We start from the raw sequence: 21,205 nt of genomic DNA, 5'->3' as shown, positions 1-21,205 counted from the left end.
AGACAGAAGGAGGGGTCATTATCATCCCCATCTTCCATCTGGGCTGTTAGAGGGCCCCTCAGACGGCAGGTGAAGAGGTTGTTGGGTAATTTGTCTGAGGGAGAGGAGGGAAGTCGGTGGTTAAGGGAAACTTCTAGAACAAATCTCATCCTCCATGATGGCTCCCCACCTCCAGACTCAAACAATTTCTGCAATTGCCTGTAATTCCCCCGCTTTAGCATCCGACTAACGTCCACCTACTCCTAACCCTCCATCCGTCCAGCCTTCCTTCCCTTTTTACCCCCGTTACAACCATTAGGTGATTAAGATGAAACGCCCGCAACACAAAATCCCCATATTCGCCTTTTATTTTGACTAGGGGGGGGGGAAACAGTGATCATATTTAGAGCAGAAAACAAAAATGTGACCCAACTTACCCGATGACGAGTGACGACTAGTGATAGAAGAGCACCTACAGTAGGCTGGTAATCTAGCCTGACAGCGTGTCGCGGGTTTGACTCCCGATCCCGACGAACTTTGCTGCGTGTCACTCCACATCTCTCTCCCCCCCATTTCCTGTCAGCTTACTTTGTCACTATCAAACTAAATATAGACAGAAAATCCCCAAAAAATATCTTTAAAAAAAAAAGGTGATGGAAGACAAGGAGAGGAGAAGAATTCACTGAGAGAAGTGAAGGCAAAAGATAATAAGAAAAAGAAGGCAGAGGTGGAGCTGGGATGAAAGACGGTCGGTTGGTCGGTCTGACCCATGGTGTTCTGTTTTAAACAGCAGAGATCTGGCTGTTTTCCAGACGCGGCTCCATAGTAATGAACTGGACAGCGTCCAGAGAGGCTCTCTGGTAGCTCTCCTCCTCTTTGCTTTATGAACAAGGAAACTACTAACTCACCCGCAGTTATTAGATCAGTGTACTGGCATTCCTCATCACCGCCACATTTCCTGTTACCTCTGTCACATCATCGGATCGCGCCTTCCTTTTCAGTTTTTTCCCAAGCAGTCTCTCCATCACCCACCCTCTCTTTATTTTTAGTTGTGCCATTCTCTCGCTACTATCCCTGTCTCTGTTCATCTTTCTTTCTCCTTTTGCCCGTGCTGAAAAGGGAGGAAAACGTTTTTATTATGCTACCACTTTGCACCACCAAAGTCATAAACCCCAGCCTAGAAGTGCTGTGAACATTTGTAGGAAATGGAAGGCTGTGTCTGTCTGACTCTGGGAGAGGTGTGTGTGTGTGTGGGGGGGGGATTCTGAGAACTAAAGCTTTATTGGAACAGGTGATGTAAGAGTTTGATGAGATTCCCTTGGACAGTGCCAGCTCACTGGAAGAATGTAGCATGCGATGGTGGATGGATGGTTCTCCCGTTCCCCCTCAACAGGGGTTTGGCACACTGAGCTCCCTAGATCTAGAAGTGTATCTGAGCCCTCTCTTCCCCCCCCCCCCCTTATGTGTTTGAAATATCCTCTCACCATAGAAATAACATTGACATATCATAATGCTGGGAGTGTAATCCCCCCTCTTGCCACAGTGCATACAGTGTCAGGCTGGAAAGATGGCAGGGAGAAGGTTCTTCCACACTAGACTGCCATGTTAGAGGACTAATCACAGAGCGAGGAGCGCTTTAGGAACTCTGTGATGTAACACTGGTGTTAGGTGAGTTACAGGACACTAAGCTGAAATCCTATTGGATATTGTTATGGAAGAATATATCCTTTATATTGGCCTATTATTCAAACTCCTCGTAGCCGTGTTATTTAGCTTAACATCGTTCGACTAAATGGATTTACTGGGGAGTCTGTAAAAGTAGGCAATTTTAAGAGGTTTTAACCCTGGCTAATATTCTTTCTGGATGCTTTCAAAAGTCATGGCCGTAATATTGCGATATTGCTGTACTACATCCAGAAGCCCATCAGCGCACTGTAAATATTGTCACTTGATATGATCCTAGCGCCATAGTGTCTAATCATACTGTAGATAAATAACACACACACACACACACACACACACACACACACACACACACACACACACACACACACACACACACACACACACACACACAGCATAAACATCATTATTGGGGAACTGCATCTCAGCTGATGTTTGATTGCCACTTGTTTGATTGACACTATAGGTTTTTTAGATTCACAAAACATGAGGAATGTGTAACTCTTTCAATAGCGTGTAATTGATTTGAAATAGAACTATGAAATGGCATGACAGTATACTGTAGCACAGTAGACAGACAAGCGATTGGGGAGCATCCAGTCTTCAGTAAGTAAATCTGGATGACTGTGTTTCCAGGATGATTTCCAGCATTTATAATGTGTCATTGTTAGGAGTCATTACCATAGTACAGAAGCATAACAAGTTGATTGGAGGTGGCATCTTTTAGGATGGGGGAAGCCTTCTCGGGTTCACCATGGTGGAACCGAGGGGCACACCCGGCATCCCCACCAGAGCACATTTAACAAACACACACAACGTTGACTGAGGTGTGGATTTGAGAGCACCTGGCTTCTCCGACCGTTGGGGGGGGGGGGGGGCAACGAAAAGGGTCAAGAACAATTAAAGACCAATCAAGTGTTTAACGAAGCTGCGGCAGCAGCATTTAAACCTGCCCGACTGCACTTCATTTTCGCTTTGTTTTTTTTTATTAGGTGTGAAATCTCCGAGCCCGTCGCCGACTCTCGAGGGCTCCGTCCAGAACGTGGAGCTGAAGCTGTGCAGCCGTGCGACGGTGAAATGCGCCTCGGGAACCGTGGGAGCTGTAAAAGTGTGCGCCAGGACCCCAGGTGTGTGCAGCTGTGCCCTGTTAAACTTTACTGCCTGTGTTGGAGGGAGAGACCGAGCCCGCCTAGACTCTTCTTTCTGTGATAGTTTTACACAGCCCTCATCCCCCTCTCTCTCTCTGTCTCTCCATCCATCCCTCAATCTGGGTCTTGATTTCTCTCCAGATATATGATTCAGTCGCTGTTTTCTCCTGGGGCACTGTCATTGGGCCTAGGCCATGTCTTTGATGGCAAGGGAAAAAGTACCGTGATATCCAGGCAACAATCTCATGTTATTGGAGCTCGAGTCATAGCGTGGAGTTCACAAGGTCATACTGTACTCACTTCATTCTGTCAAGCAGATTGTAAGCTTTGTTCCAGCTCTCTGTGCAGAAATGTCTTTCCCCCCCCTCCCTGGTTTCTAAATTGACACCTATGGCCGTCTTCCAATGGCAGTCTGTCATAGCTTCAATGTTTAGAGTAGCGTGTTGAGATTCCTCCATCTCTCTTGTACAACTGACAGGTTTGTATTCTCAGCTAGTGCTTTCACACTCATCCATTCCAGCTCAGAAATAGAGGCCCATCAAGTTGCACCGCCTCATCCAGGCTCTCCTCTCCATTTTCCGGCTTCTGTAGGTGCAGAAGGGAATGTGATGTAATCAGAGCATACGGTAGAGGAAGAATAAGTAGGGTCAAATGGCAACAGGAGTTCTCCGGAATTTATAAAAAGTCAGCTATGAAGAAGTTGGGTTAGGGTTAGGGTGATTTTGAGTAATTTTTCCACCAAAAAAAAGACCAACATAGATTTCACTCCTTTTTCCTGCGCACCAATGAGGGCTGAAGTTACATAAAGAGAATCTTTATTTGTCGGCTCTATTATAGCGTGAAATGACCCGTGCCAGTTTTCTCCTTTTTGTTCCTCAGGTTCAGCAGATGGATTGAAAGAGAAGCTTGTTCCACTGGTCCAGGGTCCGTCTGACACAAAGGAACTCCACATGAGCCGCTGGCTCAATGAGATCCGCAAGCCTGAGTCCCTGCTGGCTCCTGATCTCCTGGCCTTCTCTGTCCAGGTGCCGACGCAAGGAGACGACTGCAGGAACTCAGGTAGGAGCTGCTGAAACTCTTCAAATTCATGCTTCAGCAAAAGTGTTGTACTGTACGTCAGAGTCAGTCCACAGAACTGCTGCACGACGTTTTGGATGTTTAGATACAGTATATGACCATGGTGCACAGCACAGTTCTGCATTTGTTTTACTGTAGCAACCAAACTCCAAGCCTCAGCAGATGTTTTTCTCACGTTACACAGTCTCCCCCGTGACGTCATGGGGCATCCAAGTCGATGTAAATGTATTTATGTTGTATAAACATTTTATTCTGTATGAACTTTTTAGGCCTTTTCAGGGGCCTCATGTGAGCCAATACATCATCATCATACATCATCATCATGATAAAAGGCCCCGCTCACATCATGAGTGTGATTCTTTTAATAACTGTAGGCACACATTGGAAAATCACTTTAATTTGATTTCATATGAATGTTTGATTTTTGAGGGGCGCCATCCCCTCCAAGTATATTTGCTTTAAGCATGCAAACCCACCCCGCCATGACGTACAAATGATCTTCTTTTAATCTGATTCATACAAAAATTACATATTTTCAACCAAAAATAATAGAATTTTCCTTGTGATATTGAGGTTGTAGAATTGTGTTTATGTAATTTAGTCAGCAGCCGACAGGCTTCTTTTATTTAAGGTGGGACATTTGGTATATAGTTTTTTTATTGGCCTAAAATATCGTCTATTATACATACATTCATGAATCCACTTGCTGACCGGCTGTCAGTATTGGGCTTTTTTTTAATAGGGGTTTCTTGCAACCCTACCATTAACATCCTATGGCAGGCAAAAATGTCAAACTTTCCTTATGCTTTAAGTAGCATGTGACATGTCAAACTAGGGGGTTTTCATGATTCTGAATATATTTCAAGCATTAGTTTTGCCCAATAAAAATACTATATACCAAATTTTCCACCTGTCCACCTCGGCTGCCGGACTAATACATGTCCATTCAAGGTATTCAAGTTTTACCTGGTTCTGGGATGTATTTCATTTATTTGGAAATGCCACTAGAGGACAAGCCCCTTGAGTTGCTCTACTCTGTTGTGCTGTGATAATTCAGGTTCTTTTTTCCTTTTCTTTTTTTTCTTTTTACACATTTTGAGTATTTCTGAACTCCCAAGGCTTACCCAATTTGACATGTCAGTATTTCAAGTTATTTTCCGGTGGGGTTCCGTGTTTTGATTGGTAATGGGCACTACTGCTGTATATTCCGTCTCACTAATCAGTAATTAAATGCACGGTTCTGGGTTTGTTGAGCTCATCATATTTTCCCTCTCCCCATAATGTCACACTGGTGCCCCTCTCCCGTTTGTTTGTTTTGTAAAGCCGATAAGTGTTTTCCACTCTGGTATTCTTGAGGCGGTATTGGCAACCTGGTAGTTCTTTAAAGTCAGTAGTGCGAGTTCTGTAAACAGCCGTTAGTCTCTGTCAGTGCTGGGCTGAGCGGAGCTGAACTGGCTGACAGCAGCAAACCACTGTTGTTACGCTGCGCCGGTGTCAGTTTATACTGTCGTTGTGATTGCATCCTTTGACCACAGATCAGCTATGCTCATGCATGTGTGTGTGTATGTGTGTGAGAGGGGGTATCAGAGATGCCCGGTGTGTGTTGTAGTGAACAGTATCCATGGCACTGTAGGACAACAAACATTCATACAAAGAGACCAAGTCAAATTACAGAATGCCTGTGTGCTGTATATCAACGTCTGTGTGCTATATCACTTAATATATTGCATACTCAATGACTGCAGCTTGCTGTGACTCAAATATATCTACACTAACAGCCAGGTATGTCCTCACGCTTGAGGTTCTCCAGTGTTCTCAATCTGGAAATCCTCCTGTTAGTCCTTTCCCCCATGAATGAGGTCATGAATATCAGTATGTCATCACTGGCCTCCCCTGGTGGAAGGGGATCCATGTCCTCGCTGTCAGCTGCAGCAGGCTCTCCTAACCAGACCATCGCAGCCAGTCCCGCTGGGCTCTCAGGGAAGATTGATGCTCCTGGAAAAAGATGTACTTGACATCACCCCTCTATCATACACCTCACTTGCTTACTGTCCCCCTCCCCCCCCCAAAAAAAACTCTTTTACAAGTGTACAATGGGATGTTAGTCGTTCCTCCCTCGCTTGTATAATGACAGATACAGGAGAGAAATCCAGGGACTTCAATGTAAAACAATATGCCTCAAGTATTAGTCTTCAGAGTTGTCTTCGGAGCCATGGACTGTACATCACTTTTAATACAGGGGCTGTGGAGATTCATCGTGTGGCCTTGACTTAAACCCCAAAGCCGGGCCCTGAATCATGTCGAGGCCCCCCGGGGCCCTTAACATGTCAGCATGGGGATGGAGCTGGGACAGGCCCCTCAGGTGTGTTTTAGACTGTGGAGGTAGCTACAGTACGTACTGTACCACAGCTGTAGCTGAAGGTGTAGCGAGGTAAGATGATAAGAGCCACTACAGAGAGTCGTGAGGTCATCCCTAAGCAGGAATTCCATGGCTATTGAATGTCTTCTCCGTCAGTCTCTGTCACATTGCTGGTGGAAAAGAGCACCAAGCCTGCGATATAAATTGCATGAGCGAGGCAACTAAAAGCTTATGATATACATCTACTTGTGGCTTTAATAGATGGACAGACAGTCACTGATCATATTTTCTGAATGTTGCACGATGACCTGCGAGTAAAGTTTGAAAGCAGCAAAGCATTTCTGACACTGAGCACCTTCATAGCCCTACAGGCAGACAGGAACCTATTCAGTGTTCAGTCCTGGACCTTTACTTTGATTTAGAGCGCACATTATTTCAGCAAAGCGATAGCTCTCAAATACGGTACATATTTTTTAATATTAAAACCTGATTGGAACACAAACCAGAAGACAGAAAGTAAAGGAGAGAAGATGGTGAGAGAGAGCTAGAAGGGGGCTCGCTCCCTGAAGCACATCTCTGGTAGATGAAGAGCAGTGGAGTCCTTCTCGTCACTGTTTCACTTATCCTGTGCTTACTCTGTCCCAAATTCATCCATCTTTCTTTCTTCCTTTCTTTCTTTCTTTCTTTCTTTCCTATTCTCAACTCTCACTTTCCCTTGTCTTCTTTACTTACAGTATATCTGTAACTTTTTCCCATGTCACATTCAGCAGCAGTGATTCTTAGATCAGGCACTTCATCTTCATCTTCACCGGAGCTAAACAGTCATGCTGTAAATAAAACCAATCATAAAAAATAATTACATATTGTGATAACAGCTTCCAAGTTCACAGTATGAAACTGTCTTAAGCTTGTCTCTACCACAGACCTCATTTTCTGCAAAAAAAATGTAAAACCTTATGGGGAATAAAGAATTTGAAATCTGGCGAGGGAACCCATGGCTCAAAGCCGCCAACTCACGTCCGGGTTTAAGAACTACAAACTGTAGCTGCATATGAAATTCATTTCTCAATAGACATCATAAATTATCAGATTATATTCCCTGCAAATGATGTTCTCCTTCAGATTTACGGTATAGGGAAGAGACATCCTTATTTCAACAATCAAGTATTGTGAGCTTCCTGATTGTATTTATTCAGACAGTCCAGAGTCCAGACCAGCAACATGCTGACTAGAATAAGTGATATGTACATTTCTTTTATCTCCAATATACCTGTCAATAGTGAGGAAAGTGGAGAGAGTTTGTGTGTGTGTGTGTGTGTGTGTGTGTGTGTGTGTGTGTGTGTGTGTGTGTGTGTGTGTGTTGGTAGGGTAGCCAGGCTGATATCAAAGCGGTGGGTCTGTCCACATGTCCCCTGTCCCCTCTCTGTCATCCACCGGGTCACAGAGACCCTGTTAGAGCCGTGTTAATGGAATGATGGATGCAACGCCTCGCCCTGCCAGAGATGAAAGGTGGAGTAGCAGTGCTCTGAAACAGGCTGCACCCCTCTCTCTCTCCCATCGGGGCGGCTCTGGGGTTCAGCGTTTTGTGATCATGACATTTCTGAACGGTTGGAGCACTTGGCTCCGGCATCAAACGCATTTTATTTCTCCCATGTGGCTCTGTTGATTCCATTTAGTGAAGTCCTTAAAACCTGATCATTAGACGTGGACCGTTGGAACCGCGGGGAGCGAGAGGGAAGGCACCGCTGACTTCTTACACTATAGACATACTGAAGACATTAAGATATAATGAGCCACAATCAGCTTTTATATTCTATTTTACATTTGATCACTGGCTTCTGGTTTCTGTAGGGATGCGACACAAAGCACACTGCGGGACACTGCGATCTGTCCACCCAACTCTCAAAACATAATATTTATTTAAGCAGAGAGAGGAGAGCTTGTTTGTAATCAGCGGCTTGCTTCTGGGGTGTACTCTGTGCGTGCATGTGTGTGCACGTGTGCTTGATTATAAATTCACATTGGTAATGTATACTGTATATGTGCGAGTCCTGGTGTGCGTGTGTGTGCATATGTATTGTTGACTATAGTTGGTTGTGAGTCGAGGAGAGCCAAGCCATCACTGGTCATGTCTCTGTAATCTCTGTGCTGTCTCATCTCTTAAAGGATGTGACAGGCTCTGGAAATCACCACCACCTTACTTATGGATCCCTTAATTCACTCCAGCAGTCGTTTCCTCCACATCTACTGTATATTTTCCTTTTCGTCCGAGGCCAGAAAGAAAGGCCCACATTTCAAAGGTCACTTTTGATATATTTGGTTTTGCCGCATGGTCCCGTCAATGTCAGCGCATGAACGTACAGTACTTAGTGTATGAGCAATGCATGTCTTGAATGGTCTTATTTGGCCGCTGTCTGTGACACAGTTGTTTGCCTGAGATGTTTTTTTTAGAACAGCCTCAAAGCACGTTTTGGCTTGTTAAGTTTAATTGCCCTGCAATAATGATCGCCCAAATAATGTTTAGTCCAGCATTTTAATAGCAGCTTTTGACACATGTTCTATTTCCCCCCCAACACACACACACACACACACACACACACACACACACACACACACACACACACACACACACACACACACACACACACACACACACACACACACACACACACACACACACACACACACACACACACACACACACACACACACACACACACACACAAAGTTAATTCGAGATGAGCCGCCTTCAAATCTGGCCAATGACATCTGTTTTGTGTCTAATTGTTTACCAGTGAATTAAAGAGAAATTCCAATTTCGTTAGAAAATGAAGCGAGTGACTTGGGTTGGTGGGTGGTGAGAGGGAGTCCTTGTACACTTGCAGAGACTCCCGTACCACCAGACTAATGTGTTTTCATTTAACAGAGCTGAGGTTGGAACATTCTAATAAATTAAACACAATTAAAGGCGCGGGGGTTTATCGCGAGGGAACTTAGATGCAATGCTTTGAAATGTCCTCTTTTATGGGTCCAAAGGCGTATAATAATTTCAAAATGTCAGTGTTAACCCTTTGCATTACAACGTGACGGTCCCAGATCACTTCTGCTAATTGAGCCGTTGTTCCAGATGGACGTGACAGTGATAAGGCCTCTTGGCAGGCACGGTTTCGAGTCACTTCAGGCAACGGCTCTCCCCCGCTTTCTCTTTCAATCATTTACAAGAACAAAACACACTTCATGTGTGCGTCCTGTGCAACAGCATAATGAGTCAATGCTGTAATTAAATGAGATGTTAAAAATGAAAAGTGTGTGCCAGGGGAAGTAAATTAATGAAAGAAAGATTGATAATAAAAAGCTGGATGGCATTGTTGAAGGAACGAGATGGGGCAAAAGTTGCTTTCCAAGCCACTGCAGTTAGGAAGGCACGGACCCATGTGTTGGAGAGAGACAAACATGCTGGCAGCCAATGGTCATTCCCCCGATATTATGGTACCATGAGAGCCAGGGAGAGTTTTCACCAGCACTGCAAACAAGAATATAGAGGCCTGGAAATCTTGGCTATTACTATTATTTTAATCAGAGCAGCAGAGTGGTGGCTGCAGAGAACAGAGATTTGCTAGAACCACAACTCTGCAACCATGTCAGAGCTGATTATAAATGATCAATTATCACTACTGCTCATTACCAGCACAATGGGTGATGATGGGATCTCTGCTGGACAGTGGGTGAGTGGATGGATGGAGGGATGGGGGAGCCCATCCAGCCTAGGACCAGACCGCTGCGGGGGAGTGAAGGTTACGAGGGCGTGTGAGGAGTCGGGGGTTCAACGGTCCGTGCTCAACTTCAGGGCGGCCCGGCGTTCTGCAGGTGTTTCCCTCCCACCCTCCACCACCCGACTCCCAGAACCCCCCCACCCCCCTCCCGGACGGATCGGGTGGGCTTTATGATCACAGAGGAGAGAGAGAGAGAGGGAGAGAGAGAGAGAGGGGGTTGGAGCGAGGGGGAGCATGTGTTTTCCCCAGGCACGCCAGCAGCTGTGAGACAATGATTTATGCCTTTCTCAGAACTCTGGGATCTCAAAATGTTACATTTAATCAAGAGCACTGAGAGCAGAGCAAATGTTAAAGATGTTCCCTATAAAAGCCCCCCAGTTTTGATCTCTTTACCATACCCTGGGTGCTGTGGGACTAGGGGAACAAAGTGATCTTTAATCTTAATTTAAACATATCGAGGAGGGGGATTATGAAAGCTACAAGGAATTAATCCTTGGAGAATGCCCCGGCCGCTGTAACACTAAACATATTCAGTTTCTTAATTGATTTTAAACCTGTTGTTCCCCCATCCCCCTCCCGTCCCCTCGCCCTTGTTGTTCTCAGATTAGACAGACGGAAGTGTGTGTGTGTGTGTGTGTGTGTGTGTGTGTGTGTGTGTGTGTGTGTGTGTGTGTGTGTGTGTGTGTGTGTGTGTGTGTGTGTGTGTGTGTGTGTGTGTGTGTGTGTGTGTGTGTGTGTGTGTGTGTGTGTGTGTGTGTGTGTGTTTACATAGAAGTTAAGTCTAAATTTGATTACATTAGTAATAGTGTTAAACTGAATCCTTTTTGTGGTTTGATGACAACCTGCATCGCTGATATACTGTGCTTCACACTTTGTAAACATTCAAGCCTTATAGTTCAGTATTTATGCACTTTGAGAAATGTCATTGCTTTCACAAGCATTGTGCACATGTGGCTAGAATTATATATTAAAGCACAGATTCCCTTACAGTACATTGCGCAAACAACAGATGCTGATTGTGGTTTTACATTTACTGATGTGATGGAATGTGCATGTTTTGATGAAGGATTTTTCAGTTTGAGCGCTTAGTATGCATGGTCGCATACCCATGTTTACTTGATTGTGTGGGTACGAGGCATTACAGAATAATAAATATGTAATGCTCGGTACCCAGAGAGAGAGAGTGTGTGTGTGTGTGTGTGTGTGTGTGTGTGTGTGTGTGTGTGTGTGTGTGTGTGTGTGTGTGTGTGTGTGTGTGTGTGTGTGTGTGTGTGTGTGTGTGTGTGTGTGTGTGTGTGTGTGTGTGTGTGTGTGTGTGTGTGTGTGTGTGTGTGTGTGTGTGTGTGTGTGTGTGTGTGTGTGTGTGTGTGCGTTGAGAGAAAGGTCCTGTCAGAGACAAAGTACCTCTTGCCATAAAGAGGGAAAGACTAATGAGAGCAGGTGGGACTGGAGCACCTGCTGTCAGTGATCTGATTATCACGCATGCACACTTAAACATACATGCACATGCACATTACACACACGTGCAATGACATATGCATGAATACGTGCACATACATGCACAACATGGACACACAAACTCAACCCCCCCCCCCCCCCTCTCTCTGCTGTGAAACCATACCCTGTGGATGGACTCCGATACCATAGATGGGGTGTGAATTTGGGGGCTCCCATGGTAGTCTCCTCCATTACAAGCTTTCAAAGGCCTGCCGTACTTTCATATGTCCATCCATCATGCTCCTTTTCCCCCTCTTTCTAAGCATGTGTTCACTCACTCCACTGAGTGTTAAACCAACAGTCTGGCTTTGTCTCAGGCAGACACTTGATGGCTTTAAGCTGCTGCCCTAATTTCTCTCCTCTGGCTGGTAGAGTGAGGAAAATTGAAATACATTCTTTAATTTGTCTAATTTCACGCCCTCCCTGGAGACTCACACCTGAATGATGTCGAAAGTGTTTGGAAAGCCATTGAAAAGCATGAGTACAAAGCATTGTAGTAGGGAAATGTTCATATTTGAGCCAAAAACACAGGCTACAGTACTTGATTTACCTAATATCACTTGTTATTTGACAGCATATTGGCTTTCCTACATATCGCTATATCAAGATGTCAGCCAAGGCTGTTTGAGTGCCGGACTGATACGGCAGATTAATCTATTTGAAATCACAATTCATGGTACTTTGCCCAGGTCTTTTTACGTGTGAATGCCTCTGTACTTGACAAATCCCTAACTTTGTCTTAACGTGTCTTTAAACAAGCTGTAGCTTTGGTTTGACTGCTTTCTGATGCGATGTTCACTGAGGTATAATGAATAGACAGATTGACAGAAGCGTGTCCTTTCTATTGACAGTAGGCTTATTCTGTACAGACGGTGTGTTCCTCTCCCTCTGACCCCCAGCCCGCCCATCGTGCAATAGTGAATTACAGTTTATGTAAAGTATGAGCTGGTCACCTTTACACAAATATTGGTAAACAATAGTCTGTGGCTGGGAAGGTTTTAATACTCTGGGAAAACCAGTCAGTACAGAACATTAGAATGTTTTATACCCTATATGTCTAATTTATAGGCATACGTCATGGAACTGTGTCCCACGCCAAAAATAGCCAGTCTGCAACCTATAGTTGTAGTTAAAATCAGACTTTGAGATTGCCCTACTGCCTGACCTGCCCTCTAGATTTGTTTATAATCTTTATTGCAGGAAGCTTTTCACATAAAGGCATGTCAATCTGTCAGAGATGCATTGTAATCTTCTCTTTATAGATCCCGTTTCATTATAATGTGCTATTCCAAAATGAAATATTTAGTTACACCCTGCCATCAGGGCTCATGAGAGACTCATACATTGAGACTCAGCGGCTGTTAAGAGTCCAGTTCAGCCCATTATGTTCAGAAACCATGACTAAAACATGGCAGTTGCGCTGGATACAAATTTCAACAAATATTTTATTTAATGAACACTGGATTAATCAACATAACTGATGGCCTCTCATTTTCCTCCCCAGCGATTTAAATTCGGCGCATGAACCCAGCCAGAGAGAGCTTGGTTTGTTTATTTAACTCCTCTGTTACTTCCTTAACAAGTTGTTTAATCTTCCAGGCAGCCCGTCTAGGATTGTCTCTTCAGTCAGCGTATGTGAAACAGAGCAGGTAATGTGGAGATTACACCCAAGGGAACCCACTCAGCGCCGGCTATTCAGGTCAATCACGGCCCATTACTGGAGCTGTTCATCTGTGAAGTGCTGGGCTACTAAGGCCACTCTCACAGTGCTTAAGGTTTGACTCTGGAGTGTGAAGCTGAGGGCATGGGGACATGGGGGCACAGGGTGCAGGGTAGAGAACCTGGGCTCAAGTTGGGGATGTGTGGAGTGCAGTTTGACTGGTGCCAGAGTTGGTGTTGAAGCTTTACTCTTACTTGCGGGACACAGACTTTCTGTCATGGCCCATGGAGTTTGACTGATGTGACCTCAGGCCCAGGGGCCCAGCGGACTTGAGATCAGTCTGCCTGTTTGCTGTAGGGGATACGTGATTACGTGCTGGTGTCTGTCCGTCTCCATAGTGAAGAGGCTCTGGGTGTGCATGTTTGTACACGAGGTAAGAGAGAGAGAGAGAGAGACAGTGAAAGAGTCTTCAAGTGTGAAGAGGGGTCATTCTGGATCACTGCTTCCTCTCATCTAAAAGTGGATGGCCTGGCAGGGTTGGGAGGGAGAGAGGTTGAGATAATTGTTCTCTTCCACCGTGTGAAACAAGTGCAAATATGAATTTATATGATTCATTAAGGTAATCTCTCTTAATGACTCCCTTTAAAAGTACAAGAGGAGTTACTGGCGTATCACCAAAGACGGTGAACTTGGACTCTCCAGTCGAGAATCCTGGATACCTAGGCAAGAGAAGGAGTGAGGGTTTCACTTATCTTGAGTTATTATTTTCAAGACAAATGGATACGATCTCCTCCATTGCCCAAAGGCTCTGATATGCAACATGTGCCTTTTTAAATCACTGTATTTGAGGTCTTAAATGAGGTGTAATTCTCTCTCTCCCACTCCCTCTCTGTGTGTGTCTCTCTCTCTCTCTCTCTCTCTCTCTCTCTCTCTCTCTCTCTCTCTCTCTCTCTCTCTCTCTTTCACATACTTCTCTCTCTTTAGTTTTCTCCTCTCTGTGAGGGGGCTTTACCCTTGGCTACTGAACAGCTGGAAAATAGTGATCTAGCTTGTCAGCTACTGGGTGTAATGTAATTCCCAGGGCACCTTGATTCATTTCCCACTAAGGTGCAATTCATTTTTAATGTTTGTCAGCGAGACACTCAGCAAAGTGCCTGATGTAAGTCCACTTGAGAGCCCCCCCCCCCCCCCCTCCACATACACACACATTCATACGCAAACTACACATGCACACACACCACTACCACAATTTCAAGTGCCCAAGTGACTGCAGAGTTATTGTAGTGAATAATTATAAATTAAGCTCTTTGGAGCAAGACACAGAAAAAGGGAAAGAAAGAATGAAAGAGGAATCTAGTTTCCTCCTCCACAAAGTGCTTTGCCAGCTGCACTCCTTTAAGATACTTTGTCTGTGTTCATCTATCATCAGAAACAAAAGAAGAAAGGAGTTGTATGCCGGACCACGTTTTCTACTGTGTTTCCAGTATGTGCACACACACTTAGGCCTGATTTATCTGTTATTGTGCATCGCAAAACGAAAATAAACCTCTACGAGCTCACAGTCACAACGCAACAGAGCTTAACAAATTAGGAGCTTGTAGATGTGTCATTTTCGGTGCATGGCACATCACGCAACCAAGTATTAATCAGGCATTACATCCACATGCGTGTGTGCACACACACACACACACACACACACACACACACACACACACACACACACACACACACACACTTCAGTATAAATGTGTGACCTGTGTACTACACACACTTTTGTGGGTGTTTATTTGTGGATTTTGTCTTGCGGTACCACCATGTGATTTGGCATGCTACCTGCTGCTTACTCAACAAGACAGAGCTAATCCCTGGGTTACCTTGTACCTTACAGGTTGTTTACACTTTATCCAGCCCTGGGCCGGGTAGCAGGGCTGAAGGAGGTCAATTTAGTTAACCTTATCTAATTGAATGTTGTCCTTGGATCAAAGGTTGCTACATTCCTCACAGCCAGATCAAACATCACATGATGGCACAATCAAAACAATTGGCTTTCCCCAGATCACCTAATGGGGGTCTTTTTGTATTCTCACAAATTAACTGGGATAATATCCAGACGTGCTGCTTAGGGCCAGGACACTGGCTTAAGTCGTGCACATTTATAATGTAAGCACATTATGACGTTGTCCTTTGGCAAGTGCTGTGCACTGCAATATTCTTATGTACTGTACTACACATTCTATTACATGATTTTTCCTTGATAACGTCTACATTCACAGTTTCAAACTCATGCACAGTTGCAGATAAGTGAACTCTTACATGTTGGTAATGAGACACATTAATTCACTGTGTTGAAGTAATTATAATGTTTTTTGATGTGCCTGAACTTTGCGGTTGACTAGAAGAGGCTGTGTGGGGACATATTAATGAGTTGATGGAAAGTTACACAGAAACCTCTCTCGACTCTGCTTTGTCTCCTTGATGATTGCGCTTAATAGCATATTCTCCTGTGATGTTCTGTGATGAAATTGTGCAGATGCACTGACACTAAAGCCTGTGGTTCAATAATTGCCACTCTGATAGAGAATTTCCCATTCTAACGCCTCACCATCTTTGCTGACAGAGGGAAACGTTAATTTGTGGTGGCTCCCTGTTTATTACACGGCCTGGTCGATCAGTGTGTGTCAGTCTGTGAGCCACGTCTCCGTCTTTCATCTCCCATCACTGCTGTTCCAATTATGAGCGACATCAACCACCACAGCTTCACATTATTAATGGTTACTGATTCATACTCTGCCATGACCAAAGTCACATACAGGCTAACTAGAGTTCAGAGAGACACCGCATCACTCAGTCAGCCATGCAGTGCCGAGGCTAGCCGAGGCTAGTGTTCTGTGCCGGTAGCGAAACCGATAGACTCCCCCCCCCCCATCCCCCTGCGCTTGAGTGGCGATCTGAAAACAGCAGGCAGGCGTGGGAGGAGATGGGAGTCCATTAGCTTCTTCGCAGCTCAGCCGCCGTGACGCGTCACCCTGCCACCCGTGTCCTCTCCAATCTCCAGTCCGTCCACAGACTCACTTTCCCAGGCTCCACTGATGCCCCCAAAGTCAGCCTGTAGTATGAGCGACAGTTTTACCACATATAGGGCTGCGTCAACGCCAGCCCTTCAAAAGAAGAAGGGGGAAAATGAGGGGTGGGGGGGTATTAAAGCTACTAAGCATGGTCCCACATTAAACACTGGTGGAAATGGTGAAAAGATGAAGGGGAGGGTGGGGGGGGGGGGGGGGTGAGAAGAGAATCGGGGTGTAAGGCTGAAGGGGGGGCATGGGTTTGAGGGGTAAGAAAGCACTTTCTTGGAAATGACTTTGATACTGATGTGGGGGATTATTACTGGAGCAGTTGGTTAAGCTGTAATTAATTAAGCTAATTAGGTGGTGGCGGGCTGGGGATGGAAGGCGGGTGGGTTGAGGGGCTGGCGGTGGTGACGAGAGAGCTTTCTCACAGCTCTGAGGGAATAAAACGCAAAGTAATTAACAGAATCAGCCGCCAGGAACCAGACCGGAGTGGGGGGGTATTCATACGGAGATGGAATGTGACACAACCAGTGTGGACATGGAATTCTCCCATCTCCCAACACACACACACACACACACACACACACACACACACACTGGTACGAGTTACAAGGTCCTTGCCCTCATTTGTTAGGCGTGATTTGGTGTTGCACACCAAACATAGGGTCACGCTGGACGAGTTGTGAGCTTGTAGATCTGTCATTTTCAGTGCATGACACCTACGTGCAATCAAGGACCACTTCACCGATTTTCAACCTTTGTTGATATATATTCAATTAAATTGTTGATATAATTGATCCTCACTAATGCTCATGATAAAATGGCTTACCAGTGACATCATCATTAAAAAGGTTTTTGTTTTTTAAACCTTTATTTATTTTTATTTTTATTAACATGACAACAATAGCTTTCATTATAGCAAATATCATGATAACTTTCCAGGAATAGAAAGCCTGCAGTTTCTATTATATTAGCTTGGATTCCCGATCGATTACGTCACTGAACTGATCACGTCCCCCCTCTGAGACACAGACCAAGTAGGGGAAAAACGTTAATATAATGAGGAGGATCAATTATGCATTAATGAGGACAAAGGTTGAGAATCTGTGAAGTGGTCTTTTAATTATAACTTTAACTCAGGTCAGGTGTTAGCTGGCTCCTGCACAGGAACTCTGTTGACGAACTTGTCGCTACACGCAGTGTAGTATGACATCAGACATAGTGGTGGGCATTAACTAAATACATTTGAGTACTGTGCCTAAGTACATGTGCCTAAGTACATTTTTTATTATTTTATTACATTTTAGTATCTGTATTTGTATTTTTGAATACTTTCACTCCACTACATTTAAAAGACAAATATTGCACTTTTGACTCGACACTATATTGCTAGGAAATGTGTGCCTTGAATAATGAGTATTGTTTTAAGCATGTACTCCAGTACTTGAACCAAAGTACAAGTTTGACGGAGTAACTTTCACTTGCAGTTGAGTAATATTTGACCAGGTGTATCTGTACTTTGAGTGCTGATCATAAGAGAGAGGAACACAGAGGGACAGACCTGGCTGGTAGTTTAGTATGACATCACACACAGGGACACAGAGCAGACATCATACACAAGAACACAGAGCAGACATCATACACAAGAACACAGAGCAGACATCATACACAAGAACACAGAGCAGACATCATACACAAGAAGTAAGAACACAGAGCATACAGACAGATGAGAATGTGGATCTTGCAAGGCTTTGTTGCTGCACGCGCTGACCTCTGTTGTTAAAATTTCACTACTCTGTTTCTTCTGAAACCACCATGATCTGTCCCAGTGACAGATAGGCTGAATAATGGCTTCTCTGAGTCTTTATTCTGTCGTCACGTATTTATCCCCTCAGTGTGTGGCGGTAGGTCCCCCGCCTGCAAATTCTGTAATTCTCCTCGATTCGTGTGCGGAGGCCTCATTTATCTTCAGAGTGGTGTCCGGGACCTCACATGAACATCTCTCCTGTCATTTCCCAGAATAGCGCCCAGCAGAGTCACGCTGCATGGGATAACTAAGTGTAAGCAGGTTTAACCAGCTAGCTAGTCACAGTGATTGGCAGGGCAGGATTTATTACTAAAGATGCAAAACCACAACACACAGTGAGTCAGGGCCCGCCTCTGTGTGCGTACGAGCTACTGTACAGTACCGGGATGTTGACGCGTGGCAGGGGGTGGGGGGGGGTAACTTATGATACATGTGGGATAAGATACACTTACTGTAGCTGCAGAGCAGGTTACTTTCGAGCGCACACAGCAGTATATCCTCTCGTGTTTGCCATCAATTCATTAGCTGTCTGTCACAATTTGCCTAGCCTCATGTGATTTACACGTGATTGACACCTACTGTAAATTCAATGTATAGAACAGTCAAGGAGATGCCGCGCCACTGCTTTGAAAAAAAATCTCACCGTCCCCACATGAAATGACTGCCCAAAGGCTTTATTTGCATTGGTTACGCAGTTATTTTTAAGATGCCTGAATTGTTTCCATCCAGTTTTAGCCGCTATATTCAATTCACATCAGTAGCTATTCGTGTATGTATTGGGAGGCAGAGATCTCTGATCTCTGACCGTCTAGCTATGCTAATCCACCTCACTCCGCTGTCCATTTGATTGTCCTGTATCATGCACCCACGCACCCACACACAGACACACACACACACACACACACACACACACACACACACACACACACGCATGTACACACGTGCATCTTCCAGCCCATGTTTGCATTTCTATAACTTCAGTCTACCCATGCTGCTCCCACACATCATTCAACCATCCCCAGTTAAACTGAACAAACATTTACTTTTAACAATGTCACTGGCCAGAGGAAGGAATCCTGGCCAGCATAAGTGTTTCCTCTATTATATGATTAAAACATGATGGATGTTTCTGGAGCCCAGTGTGGATGAGGCCAGACTCTCATATAAAGCCTATTAATGCTTTAGTTTAGTCTGCTGGGATTCAGTCATATGTTTGTAGTGTTAGATTTAAATGTGCAGAAATAGAAAATGGGCTTGGTCGGCTTCCATTTTAGCTCATTAGCCAGAGTTATACAGTATACTGAGAATGATGTAGTGGCTTTTTTAAAACCACGCCAATATATCATGTCACCTCCAAGTCCATCCCTGACACCTTTCTCACAATATTCATAAGGAGAAAGAAATAGCGGTTCTGAATGGATTTTAAAGTGAAATGACCTCATGCAAGGGCTTTCCCCCCCTTTTCTTTTTAGAACTTGTGCTTATTTGACTTGGGCTTTTTATGATGAATGTCACTTATTAATCTCGCCCACCCTTGGCATTAGATGTGTTATCATTTACATTTTTTTCACTCTCTAAACAAAAAGATCACAATCAAAACCATCCTTAACAGCACAGCCAGTGAGCCAAAAATATTCATCACTGAGAAAAGTTGAAATTGGATTCTAAATATATTTGATTTGTCCCCAAAGGTTTTTCTCTAGTTCCACTCGCCGTGATGAATGCCTCATATTAATCTCTAGCTTTGGCTCCCTGTTTGACACATTTTCTGTCTCTGCCTGTGTCTTTTCCACTGTCTAAGGTTATATAACTGTTGGCTATAAGTGTCCTCATAGTATAGTGTTACACGCAAGTTCATCCCCAATGCTATTCATTAAAGGCAGAATATATTGAAAATGAATAAATTGATTTTAAATAGCCCCATTCTAAAATGCATGACATCATGCAGACTTGCTCCGTAAACGTGCTGCTTATTTAACTTGGGCTTTCCTTTCATTTAAGTCGCAATGATGAATGCTGTATATTAATCTGTGTATTTGGTTATTTGGCAACCGATCTGTTATGATTCACACTTTTTCTGTCCATTTCTCTGACTTTTTCCATTTTCTGCTGTGTGGTATGACAGCTCCATCATGGTTCCATCACGTCACCGCACGCACGCACGCACGCACATGTCACTCCCGGTTCCAGGACAGTGTTCCCATCATGACCCTATTACATTCTACCTAGTAGCAGTTTTGTAATGCATGATGTGTCTTAACGTTATGAAATACTTTGTTCGGTATTCATGAAGTACAAGCCAGCTCTTGGCTGGGTGAAAGGTACCATGAAGGGTACACCAACAGTCTCTTTCCCCTTAATGGTGTACCTTGGCGTGCATTGCCCCATATAACTGATAGCTTTACATATTGCAGGCTACAGGTTTTTAGGCATATAGCTTAAGGCAATGAAACTAATGAGACCACCACTAAGACATAGCAGATGGACACACAAGCTGATACTGTACATAGAGGCCAAGACACAAGATCATCACAGTGGATAAACACAGGTGTAGGCTAGTTATTAAAAGTGGGATTCTATTGCACCGTTTCCAAGATTTATTATTATCTTGCAGTGATGATGCACAGAGGAGTGATAGTTGACACCTACGTACCACTGAAGTGACAGGCACCTGATCATATAGTGACTAGTGACCACAAGCAGAGAGAAAAGTTCCCTTTTACATATTTTTGTATACTCTCTCAGAGTTACTGTAAATGTGCAATCGGGAAGTTATTTTAATTAATATAATTATTGTTTAACCAATATGTATTTTACATTATGTTAATTCAGTTGAGTACACTATAGCTAGCACATCTGTAGTGTGGTTGAAGGTATAACTGTAGACCCTTGTGTCAGGTAGTACACCTACTGGTTCACTAGTAGTACTGCCTCTAGCAAGTAGGTGTTTTTGTATCTCACAAGACCCGGATTTAAATCCCAGATAGGATATAAAATGTGTAGATTGTAGATTACTGCAATGCACTTTTTTATGGACTGCCAAAGAAAACAACTGACAGATTACAACTTGTCCAAAATGCGGCAGAACATATTACTCCAGTTTTAGCTTCACTGCATTGGCTTCCGGTTGTTTTCAGGATTGATTTAAAAATTA

The 21,205-nt window shown here is 44.2% G+C and overlaps 1 protein-coding gene across 2 annotated transcripts in view; it reads left to right on the top strand.

The window, feature by feature from the left end:
* The window catches only part of vps13b (vacuolar protein sorting 13 homolog B), a 445,793-nt gene that overhangs the window by 114,227 nt on the left and 310,361 nt on the right, over window positions 1-21,205 (top strand). For both annotated transcript variants that reach the window (XM_080768430.1, XM_080768431.1), the window contains exons 18-19: window positions 2,655-2,789; window positions 3,690-3,869. In XM_080768430.1, coding sequence (XP_080624556.1) covers window positions 2,655-2,789; window positions 3,690-3,869 — 315 coding nt within the window. The remainder of the gene's footprint in view (window positions 1-2,654; window positions 2,790-3,689; window positions 3,870-21,205) is intronic.

This window comes from Protomyctophum bolini (assembly GCF_963924005.1).
Source record: "Protomyctophum bolini genome assembly, chromosome: 7".
Lineage (NCBI taxonomy): Eukaryota > Metazoa > Chordata > Actinopteri > Myctophiformes > Myctophidae > Protomyctophum > Protomyctophum bolini.
This window is presented reverse-complemented; position numbering and strand designations above follow the sequence as displayed.